The sequence below is a fragment of the Lissotriton vulgaris genome, chromosome 11, assembly GCF_964263255.1.
Source record: "Lissotriton vulgaris chromosome 11, aLisVul1.2, whole genome shotgun sequence".
NCBI lineage: Eukaryota > Metazoa > Chordata > Amphibia > Caudata > Salamandridae > Lissotriton > Lissotriton vulgaris.
This window is the reverse complement of record NC_141699.1, coordinates 682,124,067-682,144,328: the sequence shown is the minus strand read 5'-3', so window position 1 is coordinate 682,144,328 and position 20,262 is coordinate 682,124,067. Positions and strand designations below refer to the sequence as shown.

The following is a 20,262-nucleotide window of genomic DNA, read 5'->3' as shown; positions in this document are numbered from 1 at the left end:
AGCCAAAGCTGGAGTTGTTAAAAAACTAATATTTGCAGCTGATGTACATAATGGGTGGAATCATCATACTCCTCGGATTATAGTTTTAATTGTGCCACGCTCCATGTACGACAATCCTAGAAGCCCAGGATCAGAATGTGAAAAAAATAGGCTCAAGTGCCAAATTAAAAGTTTCCTGATTAGTAAAATAGATAGTTAAAAAAAGGACCATTATTTGAAAATGCATGCAGTTTTGAACCTGCACAGACATGCTGTATTAATGCTTTGTAAGATGTGTAAAACTGCATGCATTTGAGCTTGGTGCAGGCAATGTTTGAGGTACTATCAGGGAAATCAACAGTAAAAAAGGCCTACGAGATCATAAAACAGGCCCACAAACTGCTAAAATAAACGAGGCCCACACACTGACCGATAGGATCAGCTCTTCAGCACTGCCTGATTGCCCTATTGGCCAGTCCGACCCTGTAGAAGCCATAGAGCAGACCACTGGGATCTAGGAACAGAGTTGATGCTGACAAGTGGCTCTCATTGTGTTTCCCTGCTACCACTGAGGTGACATCGCAGAACAAAATCACAGCCATTCAACTGTGTCATCTGCTTTCAGCAATCTTGGAGGCTAAACCGGTCGCTGGACCGTGCAGTTTGGAGCGGTAGGGCCGGGTTGGGGGAATGTCGACAGACAATGGCGATGGTAAATTAAATAAATAATTATCATCATCGTCCGTTGAAATAACCCCCCACCCAGCCACACTGTCCCACCACTCTTACCTGCACTGGCCACGGCTGAGTTAAACTCTGAGAGTTGTAGAGTGGGGGGGAGCCTCCAAAGCAAGGCCGGTGGCTGCATATCCCTGCCCTGCACTGCAGCAACAAAGTTACGTTCCCAGCGAACAGCATCTTTTCTACTTCTGTGTAAACTTCATAAGGTACAAAATTACTAAATTGTTCAAGTGTTTATTTAAAAAACATGTTTTTAAAGTTTTTTTGTGTTGTGAGACAACCGGCTTTCGTGGTATTTTGTAGGGGTGGGCGGAAGTCGCGTAAGGTACTTTCGCAGAGAGGCACGGAGATTGAACCAATCTCCGTGCCTCTCCGCAAAGTTTCGTTACGCGACGACAGTACGCCGCTCGCCGCCCGCCGCCCGCCGCCCACCTCCCGTATTAAATGATAATTAAAAGCCTAAAATAAAATTTAAATTAGACATACCTTATTGCGGGCGCATCCTTGCCCATCGCGCCTTCTTCTTGGAACTGCGCATGCGCGGGAGCCTGCGCATGCCTCTTCCTGGCGAGGAATGCGCAGGCTCCCGCGCATGCGCAGCTCCCCGATGAGGCCGTGATGGGCAAGGATGCGCCCTCAATAAGGTAAGTTTTATTTAAATTTAATTTTAGGCTTTTAATTATCATTTTATATGGCGGGCGGGAGGCGGGCAGGAAGCGGTAGGGAGGCGAGTGGGAGGCGGGCGGCCAACTTCCGTTCCGCCCCCGAATGTGCTGAGATTTGCCTTGTTTCTCTGCCTTCTTTGCGCAAGGCGGAAGGGGCAAATCTCCGCACATTCCCTGGGCGGAACGGAGATGTTCACCCACTCCTAGTATTTGGAACAATATGATTTTAAGTTTGTAACAAATTTGTCGAACAAGACTCTGTTGATCTGCAGTTCAAGGGAGCCCTGCCTGTTGTGTGTGAGAAGATGAACAGAAAGCATATCTCATCACAGCTCCTTTCCACACCATTTCTTTCCGAAATATTTTCATAAAATTCTAATGCAAAGAAGGCATTCCAGCCTGACTACCCCATTGTCATCCAAATTATCATACTAATTAAGGTTAAAAGAGCACACTGTCCTATTCCAAAGAACACCTTAGGGCGCAAAGCATGACTGGATATGAGAATGTGATATCATAAAGTTATTATTGGAAAAGAAAGTCATGTATGATTAAAAATGTACATTTAGAAATTGATAATCTTCTTTCGCTAGTGGTTACGGCTTGCAGTCTTCTTAGTAACTGCATCAATCGGATCAGCATGTAATGTCCAGTGTGCTCTCCTTCGATCTCCCAGAATTCACCTCTTTCCCTTTCCAGTGAACTACCTGGCATTAGGTAAACTTTGTGGCTACCAGTAAGGATTTCCAACCTTTTATGTCCATGCAACAACATGGAAAATATCCAATAAGCCTCTTTTGCACGTTGAAATATGGCATTAAATTATATAAAAAAAGAAAGTGTGCGGTAGACAAAAGAAGAGATCTCGGGGTGTAACTGATATTGTTTCATTCGTATGTTTAGTGAATAGTTTTGCCCTTTTTTTCAATGCAATGACAGCGGTAGTCAAAGAAAGCACATACAACATGTTTGCAGTTACAATTAGATTGCACAGCATCACAATGGCTTCAATGCTGAGTTCAGGCATTGCCTGACTGGTCCATGCTTACACAGTCTGCAGTTAGATGTATGCTGGCTTGGGCCTGGGATTGCAATGTCTTGCTACAGCATATGGATACACTAGTGATGGTTTCCTAATCCTAACAGAGCCAATGGAGCGGTTGCTGTCCTGTAGTGCTTTCGCATATTTAAAATTGCTGCCACTCGAAGACACTCAATGTACAAATGTGCCAAAGCTCAGTGAGACCTGGTTGTTCGAGCAGTAGCAGATACCCCTCTCCCAGCGCCTTGAGACCCTCTGGGTAAGTAGTGCGCTATATAAATGCGATGATTGATTGATTGATTGATTGATTGATTGATTGATTGATTGATTGATTGATATCTTGTGTAATCTAAGCACATTTCGAAATCTGGTATATTAAATGGTCTGCATTCTTAACAAACTGCGTTCCCTAAAATGCATCTTTCTAGAGGATATCTGCAGCTTGCCCTCTTCCATGCTACTATTCCTTTCTCTCAGTAATAGCAGCTTGTACTACCAGTGAGCTCAAACAAACTTTTCTCTCAGTTACTGAGATCTATCAGCCATCAATAACACATTTTCTAACCCACGTTGTGAGTACACTTTAGAAAAATATATATATTGTTTTGGTAGAAGTGTTAATATAGCCCCAAGTGATAAGAATGTGGATAGCCACTTTGCTAAAGGTTAAAACAGCCAATACTGTGCCAACATGGTACGTTCCAAAAGTTACCTCTCTAAAGGTAGGTGTGCAGGCCTTATGGGTGATAGTGCATGTTTTAGAAAATGTCCTCTCATTGTTATTAACCATACCCACCTGTATTGGGCAGAACTAATCGTCCACCATGATGCCCAAAGACGCCACTGGTCCTCATTTCAGGCCGTGACGTGATGGATGAGAGATTCTGGAGGTATGGTGCCTTGTTCCGAGAGTTTATAGTACCAAATACCCGGTTATTCCCGTGGGGGAATGTCCCAGAATGAGTCTTGTTGTGGAACTCTGCACGCTCAGTCACCCCCAGCGAGACCATGAATGAGCTCTGCACCTTGACCTTAATGTCCGTCAGAGGATTGAAAATGGATGAGTCGTTGATGAGTTCCTTGTCCATGGGGTCCTGGAAGCAGATGGGTCTGCTGTAAGTCCTGCTCACCGTCATGTCAGGCTGCAGGGATGAGTTCAGAAGAAGGGAGTTTCCTAGTGGAAGGAAGGGAGCATATGACATTAATGCAGACACGCACTATTTTGAAGATACAGCTATATAGTATGTACAATTTAAAATAAAGCACTGTAATTGAATGACAACCTAAACAAATTGTATGGTAAGGGATGGATCACAGATCAGCCAGTGAGTATCAAGATGTATATGACTGGAGAGTCCATGGTAAATTTACCACAGCCTGTCCAGTGTTCAGTGTAGTACGTACTTAGTGCAAAGAATGGGTGATAACTTATCAATGGAAGGTGTATAAACGCTATAATAAAATGGTTGGGGCGATTTCAGATAGCTCTACCAACTGGGATATTCTACCTCACAAACAAGCCCTCTTAGTACATGAGCATTACCCTGAAAGGGAGAAAATATGCAATGTCAATTTATTGAATCTCCTCTCCTGTCCCTCAAGCTCAGCCATCCACCAGGTTCCAATTTTATAGCACTCACTTAATTGCTGGATCAAGAGATCATTGAAGTGGTAGATCTACTATAGTTGTAAAACAGGTGAAAAAGATTGAAAATCTTCAGCCGACTGTTCAACAAACAAAGTTTAAAAACTTGTCTCTTTGTACAGTAGATAGCTCTCTTTTGCCCTTACTGTTCCGTAAGCACCGGAAGACTCTTTTGAGTAGCTGCGCGATTTATAAATCCCACATCCCACATAACATAACATCATAACATAGGTATAAATGCTTCACATTATCTAACCATCTTGTACTACTACTGCAATTTTGACCCAATCATTGTGTGGAACTAAAAGAATTTGCTCAAGACTTTCAACAACATATTTTTACTGGTACGTAGACCTCTGGTTTCTGCTTATTGCCTTCCGAGGAGTCTGACCAAATATGCTTGGATGGGATTTTATTATCAAACAAGAATGGCTAGCAGACCCAGTATTTGAATAGTAGCTCAAAAACATAATGGGAGGCCCCCAAAGTTTTTCCTAGGAGCCTGCAGCAGGCTGCTGTTCGAAGCTGTGGTTGATGAATACCAATTCTACCTAATTCTGATTCAACTTCTTGCCCTTTTCTTTTACTACTCTACACTTTGTCTTTTCCATCCCTACTTTACCTTTTCATGGCTATGTTTTCTACTTTTTCTTTGATCTGCCTTTCTATCTTTTGCTGTGGGTCAAAGTCTGATGGTGAAAAATAAGTTCCAGTTCCCCAAAATGAGTAGCTGTTCCCATCACTTGCAACTATACGCAAACACCAGTACAAATTAAGCAATGGGCACAAAATTTACAAATCTGAAATTTCAGTGGTACTGGAAGTTGCACACACTGGTACAGTAACATAACATGCAGAACCTCTACTTGCAATGCTTGGGAAATAACACAACAGGGTACAAGTAAACGTAGTAGTTACTTGATAAACAAGAAGAGAAGGGGTATTATTTTAAAACTAGATTGAGGAAAACACAATTCTCTTGTCGCTCAACTTCTTCATAACATAGTAGAGACATGTATCTTACATGGACATTATTACTGCATGACATTCTTTTCTCAATGATATATAATTACTTATAATTAAGGTTTCTAGTTTTCCATCTTTACTGCTTTTAACAGATAAATACAGACACAAATCAATCTATTTCCTGTCTGTATTTATTTTTAAAAGCGAAAAAAGACAGAAAATGTGCTTTTTGGGAGTGACTCATTGTTTTCCTCCATGAATTCCAGACCAACTGCTAAGCAGATGGACAGCATGGGGATTATAAAACGTAATGAGATTCCCGTAAACACAGGCACATGTTAACATATATTAGTATTTCCCTTTCGGAGTAGCGTTTTGTTATATTTGCTTGCTGAATTGGTTAAAACGCAACAGGCATCAAAATATGAGTGCATGTTTATCAGTTAATTAAATGTGTAAATACACCATTTTACAAGTCAATTTATTCTCAAAAACATAAAATAAATATGAGAAAATACCAGTAAAATGGCCAAAAACTAAATATGGATAAATACAGGTGGAAATGTTAAAAGAAAAAATACCATAAAAATGGCTGCCTCACGTATAATATAAATATTGCCCTTTGTTGCAAACGGAGTGAACCCCGAATGATCACAAGCAAGATAGCAGTCAAAGACATAAAAGTTGGAAGATAAGTCATACTGAAGCAATGACAGTTGATTAGTAACCATACTAGGGCATGCCAACATCAGGGACAGACTGGGGAAGCAAAAGCAGTCCTTGCAAAAATGCTCAAACCACCCCCCCCCCCCCCTTGCTTCCTCTATAGCTCTCTCTACCTGATCAATCCTTTCTCTTTCTGTCCTTCACGAATCCTACTCTTCTCCCTCTCTGATCTCTTGCTCACACCCTCTCTCTTGCTCTTTCGAAGCCCTCTGAGACCTCTGCAAATAACCTCAAGGAGCTGTGGATAGTAATAGAGGCACCAGCAATGGTCATGTCCAGTGGATTAAAGGGCCAGTCTGGCTCAGGAAGGGAGGTACAAAGTCACTTCTTTACCAGTTAAGTACACCAAATGCAGAAAACCTCACTTACTAGTTGCAGAGTAACAGCATATACTCACAATCCAGGTGTTCATGAATAGCCATACTACGGGACTCCCTGCTGGCTATGCCTTAAAGACTCTCAAACATGGCTTTTTCATGTTCATTGAGACCAGGCACACTTGGCTTGATTTAATCCAAGACGTTTCATTCGGACCGACAGACTGAGATTTTTAATGTATGGCTGAATGCATTTTTTGAGCATTTTGGCTTGCCCTCATGGCGACTTGTGGCCTGCTTTGTAGTATTGATTATGCAAGTTATTTGTAGTACATGGGGCTGTCCCTGCCCTATGACAATGGCTCGATATTTGCTCCTTGCATGCGTCATTTAGTACCCCTTGCTCGGAAACTCTCTTGTGGGTGCATAACTATTGGCTTGTCCTTGAATGGCCCAGCTAAGGAGGATAGAGCTCGTACATTTCGAATAAAAATGAGCCTGATCTGTTTTTGGAGAGGGCGTTTGTTAGAAACTGGGTTTCTAATTGGCTAGTGTATGACCCTAGACCAGGAAGAACCCACCGCTCTAGTCAGTGTAAAGAAGTTACACACCCAAGACAACCCCCGCTCACCCCCTTGGTAGCTTGGTATAGCAGTCAGGCTATTCCCAGAGGTAATGTGTAAAGCATTTGTGCAACACACACACACAACAGTGAAACACTATATTGCATATAACACATAGACTACAATCACATAAACCATAAATCACTTTGCCAACTAGGCAATTGTCAGAACATCAAAAAGTACTGCAATAAAGGAAACACTTATAGGTTGCACATGTCATGAAAACACCCTTACTGCACATAAAAGGGGAATCCTGAAATAATTCTCGTTATCCTGACCATGCAAGGCAAAAATGACATATATTCTAACACATAAGCACCTAGACTGCGGGTTAGGACATACATAAATCATGGCTGTTGGGCATACTATGCCAATCCTAGAAATGTGAGGAAACACAACAGACATAACAACATCAGGGCATACATATTAAGAAGTCAACTGTGGGTCATATAGGAATCATCAAGTTTTCATTTGTAATGGTTTTAACCAATCAATAAAGAATATAATAACTGAATTACAAACGATATAGGAATCATCATTACATCACCATCTCCCCAGTAAAAGTAGTCACCATACACATCCAGCACACCTGCGCTTCTTTGACATGTTTTGCGTTAGTGTGAGCACCAAGCGTAGGTTACATGGCACCTGCCGGCCTACTAAAGTGACTATAGTACTATCTGGCAGTCCCAGGCTCATAATGGAGAGTGCAGGTAGACTTGCCCTCCAATTAGGACACAATGCAATAATCTGACCGTTGTTATTCCATGAGGGGGGCTCCATCGAAGTTTACCCCGTGCAGCTACCCTCACGGCAGCCAGGTGCTCCTACACGCACTTTCTTCGAATTGTGAGCAACGTTCACCACACACTATGTTTTTAGTGGCCAGGGGGAGCAATCAATGCTCACCTTGCTTTGGCCCCTGGGAGGGCACTGGTAGGCGACACAAGGCATGTAGCAGGAGACAGAGAGGCCAGCACACTAGAGGCATCTAAGGCCGGTTCTTCCTGGCATTCCAGCAGTGCCTAGGCAGTCCAGCATCAGAGAGCAGAATAGCAGCAGGGCAATACTCAGTAAATCAATCCAGTGAGTCAATTTTCAGCTTAGTAGCCCTTCTGGCAGAGGGTCAGTCTGTAGAGCCAACAGCGTCTGGTTACAAGTCCCACGCAGTGTCTTAACATCTTGGGGTTACAGCCTCTATACTTATATCCGCATAGTCTTTGTTCTGGGGGTAATTCAAACAAGCTTCAGAAGTCAATAACAGCCCCATTCAATCCCAATCCCTGGCTCCAGACACACTACAGGGGACCGGAGACTGCATTGGGAAAGGTAGGCACATCTCTATTCATGTTCAGGTGACAACACCTCCCACCACTCTAAATGCAGACTAGGTCTATTCGGCCTGGCTATAAATCACCTAGGAAAGGCAGGACACGCCTCAACCCCCCTTGTGACTGCCTGAAGCAAAGGCGCAAAACAGGCCCTGGTCAGTCTAAAGCAGATGTTGGTTGGAGTCAGGCTGCAAAGCACAAAGGCCCTAATTACCATGTTGGTCGAAGGTGCCTCCAACCGACACCGGTGCAGTTTGGGAACCAACCGACTTCAGGTTGGCGGTTCTGACCACAATATTTGGATGCGACTAAACATGATGCTGTCGGAAACATCAATTTCTCAATAGGAGCATGTGCGGCGGGATGAAACCGCCCACAGTACAAGCTCTCATTGAAAAATTGACGTTTTCAAATATTCCTGAACCATGTGTCAGACACCTCAGAGTGCCTGTCACACAGTACAAGGATGTTTAGGGGGGCACCATAGGTGCCCTCTAGGGCCAAATACGGAAGGCCAGTGGGCCCTGTTAGGGGCCCCCAAATGAGTTTCCGACATCCAATCCATGTCAGAAAGGCCAAAATGGATTGGCTGTCGGAAACCGACATCATAAACCTGACTGCGAAAACGCCATCCTTAAGGGATTATGAGGCCTTTCTAACTGGCAGATGGGCTTCTTAAGTCTTTTGTTACAGCGTTGAATTCCCCGGTTGGTTTAATCTTTGACCACCAGCATATTTATGTTACGGTCGGAGTATAAACCTACAATGCTGGTCAGAAAGCCTCCGACCAGCGTTCCGAGGCTTTCTGTCCAACAGCTAGTCGGAGGCTTTCCGACTACATTGTAATTAGGTCTGAAGAGTCATAAGCACACAGAAATGCCCACTTCTAAAAGAACCATTTCTAATATAGTAATAAAACATCCACTTTCACCAATAAGCAGAATATAATACCACTATTCTAAACATAACAAACTTGGTCATGCTACCCCTTTCATATCAGAAATGATTACTGAAACACGTACTAGAGAATTTCCAATGCGAATCTATGAGAGGAGCAGCCTCACATATGCTGTTTGTCACTACCAGGACATGCTACACAAAAAGGCACATGTCCTACCTTTTACCTACACAGCACCCTGCCCATAGGGCTACCTAAGGCCTACCTTAGAGGTGACCTATGTGTAGTAAAAGGGGATTTTCAGACTTTGCAAACACTTTAAAAGCCACATCATTGTGACAGTAAACTGCACACACAGGCCCTACAGTGGCAGAGGCCTGAGACAGGTTTGAAAGGCTACGTCTGTGGATAGCGCAAGCAGCGCTGCAGGCCCACTAGTAGCATTTAAGTTACAGACCCTGGATATATGGGATGCCACTGTACAAGGAACTTGCAGGTAAATTAAATATGCCAAACAGGTGTAGACCAATCTTACCAAATTTACAGGAGAGAGCACAAGCATGTTACCACTGATCAGCAGTGGTAAAGTGCACAGAGTCATAAAATCAACAAAAACAGGTAAAAAAATATACAGGAGGAAGGCAAAAGGTTTTGGGGTAACCCCTGATAACCCTGCAAAAAAGGTCAGGTCAACAGTGGGTTCAATGTTAGTTTATGCTGTAATATATTTGTTAGATCTGGCAGCCTTAGAGTGGTCTTCCCCTAAACTTTTTGCCTTCTTCCTCCATTTTGTTAACCTTGTTTTCGCTGGCCTTTGGACTCTGCACAACTTTCTACTGCAAACCAGTGTTAAAGTGCATGTGCTCACTCCTTAAAACATAGTAACATTGACTTATCCCCAATTGGCATATTAAAATTACTTATACTTCCCTGGTAAAGTGGTACTATGTGCACCCTGGGTCTGTAAATTAAATGCTACTAGGGGGTCAGGGACATTTAAACATGCCTCAGACCAACCACTGTAGCCATTGTGTGCAGTTTTAAACTGCCATTTCGACCTTGCAAAATAAAACTTTTGCTAGGACCAACCCTTTCATTTTAATACATATAAGTCACCCCTAAGGTAAGCTCTGAACAGCGCAGGGTGCAGATTAAAATAGTTGGACATGGACCATTAAGTTTTACATGTACTGGTAGTGAAATCTCTTAAATGTGTTTTCACATTTCCGACTCCTAACCCACGCACACAAAGCACTCTACGAACTTGGACCCGAATGCCTCAACACACGACTTTCCTTCTACACCCCCCCTCGCCAGCTTCGATCTTCCAACCAAGCCCTTGCTACCATTCCTCGCATCAATAAATCCACCATGGGAGGTAGATCCTTCTCCTACCTCGCAGCTAAAACCTGGAACTCTCTCCCCACCCACCTACGTCTCACACAGAACCACCTAGCACTCAGAAAGCAACTTAAAACCTGGATATTCGACAAGTAACTCCCTTCCCCTCCTCAAGCGCCTTGAGACCCTCTGGGTATGTAGCGCGCTATATAAATTTCTGACTTGACTTGACTTGACTATTGCATGGCCTACCTCTTCCATAGGATAACATGGGGGGTGTCACACTATTACATTTAATGAGCTATAATTTCCAAATGGGAACAGCTACCTAGTTCATGTTTGGTGTCTTTGGAATTGTAATGAAAAATCCTATCTATGGTACAGTCAGATTTTTAATTATGAAAAAGCCAGTTTTAGAGAGTTGCCGTTTTCCTTCCTTAGCCATTTGGTGCCTACAGCCTGTCCCTGAGTCACATGACTAGGTGTAGCTGACAGCTGGGCTTTGTGCATTCCTCCTAGACAGCCACGCACAGTAGAGATCTTAGGTGTGCCTGGATGGGTTATCACTGGCAAAATGGAAGGGCGGAGCTGGGCCCAACCCTGCTTATACTTGAATAGCTGTGTCTTGCCGCCACACATTGAGCTACATTCCCACTGTAGCCAGTCTTGAGCCATGGCAGGGAAGGCAGGAAACCTGTGGACTTCAAAGGATAACAGAAGAAGCTTATCCCACTTCAAAGGATAGAACCAGGTATAAATATTTGCCCTCAGACACCAATTTGTCAGTACACATCTAGACCTATAAAAACTCTTCCTGGAAGAAGGACTGTTGTGCTGCTGAAAGGACTGCCACTCTGCTGGACTGTAACCCTGCTGGACTACTGCCTTGCTGGAAGGCTGCCTTGCTGGGTTGCTGCCCTGCTACTCTCCTGCCTGAGTAAGATGGATTTGGACCTGCACCTAAAACCCAGATTCCCTGAGTGACTATAAGGTCTAGGTGTTTCAGAAACATAAGAGGCTCCCAACCACTGGAATCAGCTCCCAGATCCAGCTAGAGGGAGCCCTTGATGATCGTGTCTGTTGTTGCCAAAGTCTTGATACTCTCAAAGCCCTCCAAAGCGAAGTTTCATCAACCCTTCACGCGACAGCATCTAGTGCTCATGGAGAGCACTTTGCAAACACCACCCCAGCCATTTGCAACACCAACAGGATCTTTGCTGTACAGCGACGCCCGTCCGGGAAGCCCGACCTACTCATCTTGCTAAATTGACGCTCATCCACAATGTTTCCCTGCTCCTTGCAGGCTCCTCTACTGCAAATTGGACTCTTTGCACTGGACTGAGATGGTCAATTTTCAACAGGACTAACCTGGTTACTGTATCTGATGAGGGTTTCATCATGGTGGCCTGAACTTGTGAATTTCTTCCACTCTCACACACACAGATAACCACGAGTGGTGCTACAGGCTTTTTGGCACTAGTTTTACTTAAATCTTTAACATTGCATATCTCAAGATCTACTGATTGGATTTTGTCATTTTAGTCTTGTTCATTTATTGAAGTCTACTCAATTTTTCTAATTTGGAGTTGGATCCATTTTGTTTTGTGTTTTCCTTTTATTACTGTTGGAAGTGTTGCTCAAATACGTTACATATTGCCTGTAAGTTAAGACTAAGTGCTCTGTTGATTTGGGGTTTGCTTGTGACTTCACCCTAACAAGGATTGTGTTTGCTGTTTGAGTAGGGTCTCACCCCCCAATCCCCAACACTTAGCCCAGTTTCCTGTAATACTTATCTATTGCTTGCACATCTCATTAGAGTTCTTGCTGCTGTGGTAAGGTGCACAACACAATTTATCCAAATAATTAAACTGGTCAGATTTCAGAGAAGTTCCAATACCAAGGATTTACAAAGGAGAGGAATGGTAGGGATAATGTCAATACTGACACTCTGAAAGACCGAGAAAAGGGTTGTACAGTACCATCCAGCAAATATCCCCCTGTCTCTCTTAACATCTGCATCATCATTTTTAGGCTTAAGAGATTGCTTGACAAAATGGAGGAGCACCTTCAAAGTCATTCATTTTACAACTCTTTACAATATGATAGTCAATCAAAATGTAGGAGCCAATCAGTCAAACTTCTGTCCATGATGCATTCACTAAGCAGATGTCCATCAAGCTTTGCATGTTGCTCTCTGCATTTTTGCCAATACTTAGACATTGTTATGAGCATTTATGTGTATGCTTCTGAATGAGTGATTCGGGCTGTACTGTTTCTATTGGAGCAGTTTCAAGACTGTTTTGGATGTGTTTGAGTCCAAACTGAAGAGTCATAGGGGGCAAAAGCACAATGACTGGAATGCTGCCAAGAACAATAGCCAGTGGTCATACAAACTGACAGCATTTCCCCATCACCTTTACCGAATTTAATGCAGCCATGCGCTCTAAAAATTGACTGGATTAGATTAGATGTACCTCTCTAAGTGGCAAGGGTATGCCCAGAGGTGGGACCTATGCTCACTGTGCGATTCAGGGAGGACCTAGCCTGGCCGTTTGGGCCAGATTGTTCCTATTGGAGCATGGTTAAGACTAATTTGCATATACAGTGGTCCAAACTGAGGGGGCACAGTGGGTTGAAAAACAATAGGTTGGAATGCTACCCTAAGTAATTGCCAATGATTAGGTAAATTGCAAATTGCAAACATTCTTTCCCTCGCCTTTTGAATGTTTGATGTACCTCCCTAATTGGCAAGACGAGGGTCCGGTGCTCACTGTGGCACTGAAAATAAGCTACACCTGATTGATGAGCACCAATCAGAAAGAAACCATGTTTGAGTTCCTTGTGTTTTGGTTTAGGAAGAACCTGGCCTGGTGATTCAGACTGGACTGTTACTATTTGAGCTGGGTCATGAATGATTTGCATATAACTGGGTCCAAACTGAGGTGGCATTGTGGGCAAAAGAACAGTGGGTTGGAATGCTACCCAAACGATTTCCAATGGTTAGACAAATTGCAAGCATTCTTCCCATCACCTTTTGTATTTTTGATGCTCCCAAATGTGTCTTATCCCTTATCCAGATTGTTAGAAATTGGGTCTCTAGGTGGTAGAGCTATGCACCCTGTCCATGTAGGGACCAAAATCCTGTCAGGGTAAGTGAGATACACTATTGGCCACCTTCTTCCACCGCAAGATCGCAGACATCCACAACAGCTTTGACACCCCGACACTGACGACAGTCGCCGACACCCCTGACTCAACCCCCTCCAAACACACCGACCTCCTGCCCTCCTGGAACAATGTCAATGACGAAGACACCATCAAAATCATGAACACCATCCACTCCAGCTCACCCTCCAACCCCTGCTCCCACCACATCTTCAATAAAGCAAGCTCCATCATTGCACCCCAACTCCGAAAGATCATCAACAGCTCCTTCGAAACCGCCACCTTCCTGGAGAGCTGGAAACACACCAAAATCAACACCCTACTCAAAAATCCCAAAGCGGACCCTAAGGAACTCAAGAACTTTTGACCCATCTCCCTGCTCCCGTTCCTGGCTAAACTCATTGAGAGGACCACAAACCGACAACTGACTCACTTCCTGGAGGAGCACAACATCCTCTACTCCTCCCAATCTGGTTCCCGCAGCAACCACAGCACCGAAACCACTCTCATTGCCGCCACCGATGACATCAGAACCCTGCTGGACTATGGCGAAACAGCGGCCCTCATCCTCCTAGACCTTTCAGCCACCTTCGACACTGTCTTCCACCACACCCTGCGCACACGCCTCCACGATGCAGGGATCCGTGACAAAACCCTGAACTGGATTACCTCCTTCCCACCTTTGCAACGTTTGGTAATGTTTGCTAATCTTCTGTATACATTCTGTTTCATATACCAATTTTTCTCCTTTGGATATAGCTTCTACACATAAGAACTGTTATTGTTCCCCTATCTTTTTGATCACTTAAGATTCTGAAAGCAAACTTAAATTGTGATTCTATAACTTGGATGGTAGATCCTTTAACCTCACCTCTGTATATGAGCCGCTAGCTGATCCGAAATGTACTGAGCTCTGCGACAAAAGGGTCTGGTCCTATTTACCTTTTTTTATTTAGTTAGACGTTACGGCAGATATATCTGTCCTGTCACCTTTATAAATATCAAAATGTATCATTTTCAATAAACCCCCCCCCCTCATGCTTTTATTACAGACAGGGGCAGCTCCTCCACTAAGGCAGAGGAGCGTTGCCCCACTGCTCTCAGAGCAGGAAAAAGGTAAAATAAAAGGATAATAACATAGTTATTATCCTTTTATTTTTCGTAGCTACAAGGCTGGATTAGGGTGGGGCGGGGCTGATGTCAGAGCGTGGGAGGAGTGGTTTGCACACTGTATGTGCGCATGACCGTTATAGTCATGCACACTTAGCAAATCAAATCAAATCAAATCAAACAAGCTTTATTCAGTCTTTAAGTTTAAAACCATAAAAGCAGCAGAAAGAAATACATACATGTATATAAGACTCAACAGTACATTGCAAGGTTAAGAAAGAAAAAAACGACTATTTAAAGCAAACTAAAATCTGTCTAGTGCAGAATAAAAGCGCATGGTACACAGAGACCCCTTTCACCAAATGTTATAGTTCAATACTCTGGGGCCAGGGTAAAAGTCAAACAAGTCCCAAATACAAATAGGGCCATCTCCAATTTTGGGCTGATAAAATCTTAAATAGGGGACAATGTTCCTGTGTTTGAATTTAATTATTATCAGGGCTCCCGGAATGTCTTTGGGCAACAAGCCTAGTCACCCCACCCTCCTGACGCTCAGGATTCCGCCATCTAGATCAGGTGGCAGCGGTCTATTGTTATTGAGCCAGAAGATGGCTTTATTCAGCAGGTCCTGGCTTGTTTCGAGTTTGCCCTGACTAAGCTCTGGGACCCCGGAGAGAACAGTCACGTAGGGGGCGGCTTCAGGGAGTAAGTTAATTCGATGCCTTCTTTCTTGAGGAATCCTAGGAGCTATTAAAGAGACACGAGTGGGCTTAGAAGTAACATTACGGGCACTTGGAATGGATTTGCTAACAGAGGAATCAATTGTTCATGCTTTCCAGTGTTCAATGGACTTAGGCTTCTCAAGGTTGGTAGAGAGCGTAGTACATAAGGGAGTAGCAGTATTTACAGTTGATGGATTAATCCTTTTTACTATTTTTTCAACACTGGACAACCTGTCTCCCAGATCCTTAATTTTTGTGACCAGGGGTGATAGAGCCGCGTTCAACAATCGCTCAATATGGGCCAGTAGGGTCGATTGGAGGGGGGAAACAGAGTCATTTGATGTAGTCCCCGCCTTATACGGCGTTGATACAGTTGAGTTGGCGGGGAATAATGAGGGGCTACAGCACATTTGATCAACATTTGCAGGAATCTCCTCGATGTTCCTTTTGGTGGTTGAGCCCAGGGGCAGTGTGGTAGCTTGAGAAAGGATTATTTCAGGAGATAAAGGTACATCCTGGGGAGTGCAGTTTATGGGGTCAGCATCTCTGGCCAATGTGGGGGGAGTTGGTATGTCAGGGGCATAGTTTGTGCCACACAAGGCATTCAGCTCCTCCCAGATAGACATAATAATTGGACTACAAGACCCCCAAAACGACACTAGGCAGTTCAAACACAATAAAAAGCAAAGGGTTCGTTGTCTCTGTACCTCCTTCTTTGATGGTGCCAAGTGGGGTGGCCCGTCCTGTCCTCCTCAGGTCCTCTGAGGGCCACAGAGGGCCCGCCCTTTGCCCGGGCTTAGCCCGGCATCCCGCTCGCGTCCCGCGAAGCGGAGTGTAGCTCCCCTTTTAGGCGCCTCCTGGCGCTTCCCTGGTGAATCAGGAAGCAGCGCCGCCGCTAGGGCCGCCGGGAGATGTAGTCCCGGAGCGGCGGCGCTGTGGGCTGCACAATTGGACTCCTGGCGGTGGCGGCAACATGGGGTCCTGCTCTTCTCTCCCCTCCTCCTGGCCGGTAAGTGGAAAATGCCCCCGCGCTCCGCCGAGCGTAGCTCCCCTTTTAGGCGCCTCCTGGCGCTTCCCTGGTGAATCAGGAAGCAGCGCCGCTGCTAGGGCCGCCGGGAGATGTAGTCTCGGAGCGGCGGCGCTGTGGGCTGCACAATTGGACTCCTGGCGGTGGCGGCAATATGGGGTCCTGCTCTTCTCTCCCCTCCTCCTGGCCGGAAAGTGGAAAATGCCCCCCACTTAGCATGTTCTCTGCCGGGCTGATATACAGTCTGGTGGGAACATCGACAGGCTCCCAGTCCCAGTCTGAGCACTGAACCATGGTGCTCAGACCAATCACAGTGCTGCATTGGAGCATTTGTGATTGCTAATGGGAGCCTATGTGCTTCCTCCTTCTGGGTCAAAGCAACAACAGAGGAGAGATGGCAGCCAGCAACTTTGAGAAGGTAAGTGATTTTATGTATCATATTTTGTCCCCTCCGCCCTGTCACCAAATTACCTGCCAGCCGCCACTAATTACAGAAGCAATACAATGATCACCGTGAAACAAAATATAAACCTATTCTAAGAGAAAAGTGTGAAAGGGTCAGGGATGCTCACCTTGCCGGACAGTTTTGAAATTGAAGGTTTGGAAGCCTCCTGTCAGGGCTGAGGAGTCAATGACGTCTACGCCGTACTCACTCTGACTTCGTCTGTAGAGCGTGACTCCCACCACCAGCACTGCCACTGCCATGACGGCCGCTCCCAGCCCTGAGTACAGCGCAATGTCACTGGCGCTGTCAACATCTGTGGAGAAGGAGGAGGGAGAGAAAAGCAGAGAGCATGAGTTTCATCCAAGTCCCCAAAGATGGCAAATACCTATTAACAATAGAGCCTCTCATTTGAGAAGCTAGAACTAGTTCACAGTGAGACACAAAAGTTTGAACTACATTTCCAAAATGGCTCTTAAAGACCAGAGCTAAAGGAGGCACCTTAGCTATTTCAGTTCTGCTACTTCACAATTACAGCTTTTCAGGTACAAAATTCATGCTTACAGAGAAAGCACCCAAGATGAAAGGCAGGTCAAGATTAAAATTAAGCTGCAAAAAGTTTCTCATCACTCTGATCTTTTTTTCTCAAAGGAACCATGGTGAGCAGAAAGGAAATATTTATTGAAATATGTTTAATTGTTGCACAATAATAGTAAATATGGCAAAAATAGATTATCTCTGCATTTCTTTAAACACATTGTGAGCCCCTCCTTGATTCAATCTGACTTACATTGAACTAGTTCTAATATAATTTTGGAATACATTACTAACTGATTTTTGATGTGTTTAATTTCACACTAGATTCTGCTTTTATTCTCCATGTCTGCAACCATACTATTTCTTTCATGTAAAAGAGAATGACACCATGGATGTAAGCGTTCTGGGGGAAGGGTGAAGGCCTGAACATGAATTATAAGGAATAAAATATCTTCTGTTGTATGTTTTAAAGATAATGCAAGGTACCCCTGAGTTCCATGATCTCATAAATAACCTCAGCCAGTGCCCTCTACAAGGTCACAGAACTCCTCAGTGACTTGCAATATCCTTATAATGTACGTCAGGGGATCATTTAAACTATTTACAGCTAATAGCTGAAAATGTGTTTATTAGACCACGGTGTCCCATGGAAGATGCTTTTTGATTGTGCATTATATATTATGATCTTATCCTGTATTCTGTTAAAATTTAGAGTTTAGCTCCTGATTATGGCAGGCTTCATTTATACCAGACTGTGGCTCTTTCTCCTTAATACGAACACTTGCTGTATATTTTTTACCTCTTTTAAAAGATTATTTTTATGGAATTTTTTGTGTCATATTTTAATATCGTACAACTGTCATGATGCTTTAATGGTTTTAACATGGAATAAACCGAATTAAGTTTATTGAAATGAAGTGCTGGATGGTTTACACTAAACAATCTGCACCTCCGCTGGCTTCCCATCGAGGCTAGAGCTATCTACAAGACAGCCTGTATCACCCACAAAGCCTTGCACTCCTCCTCTCCTCGCTACCTGGCGAATAAACTGAAACGCTCTGGAGGCTCAAGACCATCTCGTAATGTGGAAAATGTACTGCTTGAACCTCCCACTTTCAAGAAGGAAAGATCAATGGCCCAATCCTTTTCAATAGTACTAGAACAGAGCCACCCAATAGTCCCACCGAGACTGGGTAATATAAATCATATAAGCAAAGTATCCAGGTAGGAATCGTTCAAATTATTACTTTCACATTTGTCAGTGTCAAGATTATGATCACTTAATTTAGAAATAGAAACCCAAGGGTTTCAGAAACAACAATGCTGAGTGGTATCAAAAATATATATTTATTTTTTGATTCTCAATATTTAAAGCATTTATATTTATCCAGGAATCCAAGATCTGGCAACATAAAACCACCAACCCATATATCACAAATCATATGGTGGAAAACAAACACCTTTAACATCAACTGTGGATACAATAAAGGAACCACATGCACATTATTACATATGCAGCCTAATTCACAAATAATAATTCAAGTGAATTGTACAAAATGTTTGTATAAAGGTGTTTAGGCGTCGACGTTTCGGTCCATGGTGGTCAGACAGATCCGTAGGACCATCTTCAGGACAGAAAAAGTTGCACAGAAGTATCTAATACAAACACAATATAACAGCAAATGAGAAACCCTAGGGTACAAGGAGATTGTGCGCAGCTCAATACAGAGAATAGAGTGACTACACAATACATTAAAACATAAGCATTCTCCGTGTCTAATACCATGCACCTAAAACACCAACTACGTGAAAGCAACTATGCTGTCCATCTATGCCAAAAGATTAAAGGACAAAGACAAAAAGACAAAAAACCACAGATAACCACGTGGCAAGCACCAACATAACTGAATTACAACAATCCAAGGTAAGATTCCACAACGTGGCATAGTTCATGCATCTGTGCAAGTGCAAATCACACAATGTCCCCGAGAAGCAATAGTGCAAGGGAGCGTGAAAGTACTTACATCCAATCAATGCGCCTCACAAGTCAATCTATAATTGAATAAAGTTGATGCATCTGAGTTGGCTCGAAAACAATATGCCATCAATTCTATAACCAATCGTGAGAGAATATACACCCAATCGTGAGGAAAATATAAAACTAACTCACCATCTGGCACGCCACCCAAAACTCTAAAAAGTAACCGTATGAGATCAAAATTAAGGTCTATCCAAGCGCTGGAGATCCTACCAGCCCAGTTTAACGAGCCTGAAACTTACTTATACGGCCATTCAACGCCGGCTCCAACGAGTCCGTGTCTCTTCTCCGGGGGTAATCGCGGTCACCAGCCGCTTCCGTCCACATCGTAAAAAATGTTATGCGCCATGACGTCATGCAGGCTCAGCGGCCATCTTAGAGTGGTGTCAGAAACGTGATTACAATCTATTCTACAGCGATACTAAACCACTACATAAAGTTAAAAACAGACTCAAACAACACAAGTAAGAAACCATCAACATTATTAGGCTACATCAAGAATTCAGATCTTATCATGGTCACATACAGCCGTATGTGACAGTACAGACTCACAAGACACTCATACCAAAGTAGCCAATGAATGCCATTCAATCAAAGTATTCAGCCCATTCTCTACTGTGTCACATAGCCAAATCAGTTTATTCTCTCTTTGGGCAAGTAGTTTATCCACATTCGGTCTTCTCCTTGTACCCTTTACAGACTCGTTTACAAACCATTTCATATCTGTGGGAGCATGTGCCATATTACTATAATGCTCAACTAGTGGCGCAGTTTGAATTTTGCATCTGATGCGGGACTGGTGTTGTGTTATCCGTTTCCTTATTTCTTGTGTGGTTTTACCTCGATAATTCAGGCCACACGGACACTGTATACAGTAGACCACATTTTTGGTCATACAATTAGAATGATGTTTCAGTGTCATCTGTCTCCCATTAATCTTGTGAGTC

General features: G+C 43.7%; 1 protein-coding gene across 2 annotated transcripts in view; it reads right to left on the bottom strand.

Annotated features, from left to right (window-relative positions):
* Window positions 1-20,262, bottom strand: part of UNC5D (unc-5 netrin receptor D) — a 703,309-nt gene that overhangs the window by 268,926 nt on the left and 414,121 nt on the right. For both annotated transcript variants that reach the window (XM_086943775.1, XM_086943776.1), the window contains 2 exons: window positions 16,871-17,056; window positions 3,224-3,601 (listed from right to left, as the gene is read on the bottom strand). In XM_086943775.1, the coding sequence (XP_086799901.1) occupies window positions 3,224-3,601; window positions 16,871-17,056 (564 nt within the window). The remainder of the gene's footprint in view (window positions 1-3,223; window positions 3,602-16,870; window positions 17,057-20,262) is intronic.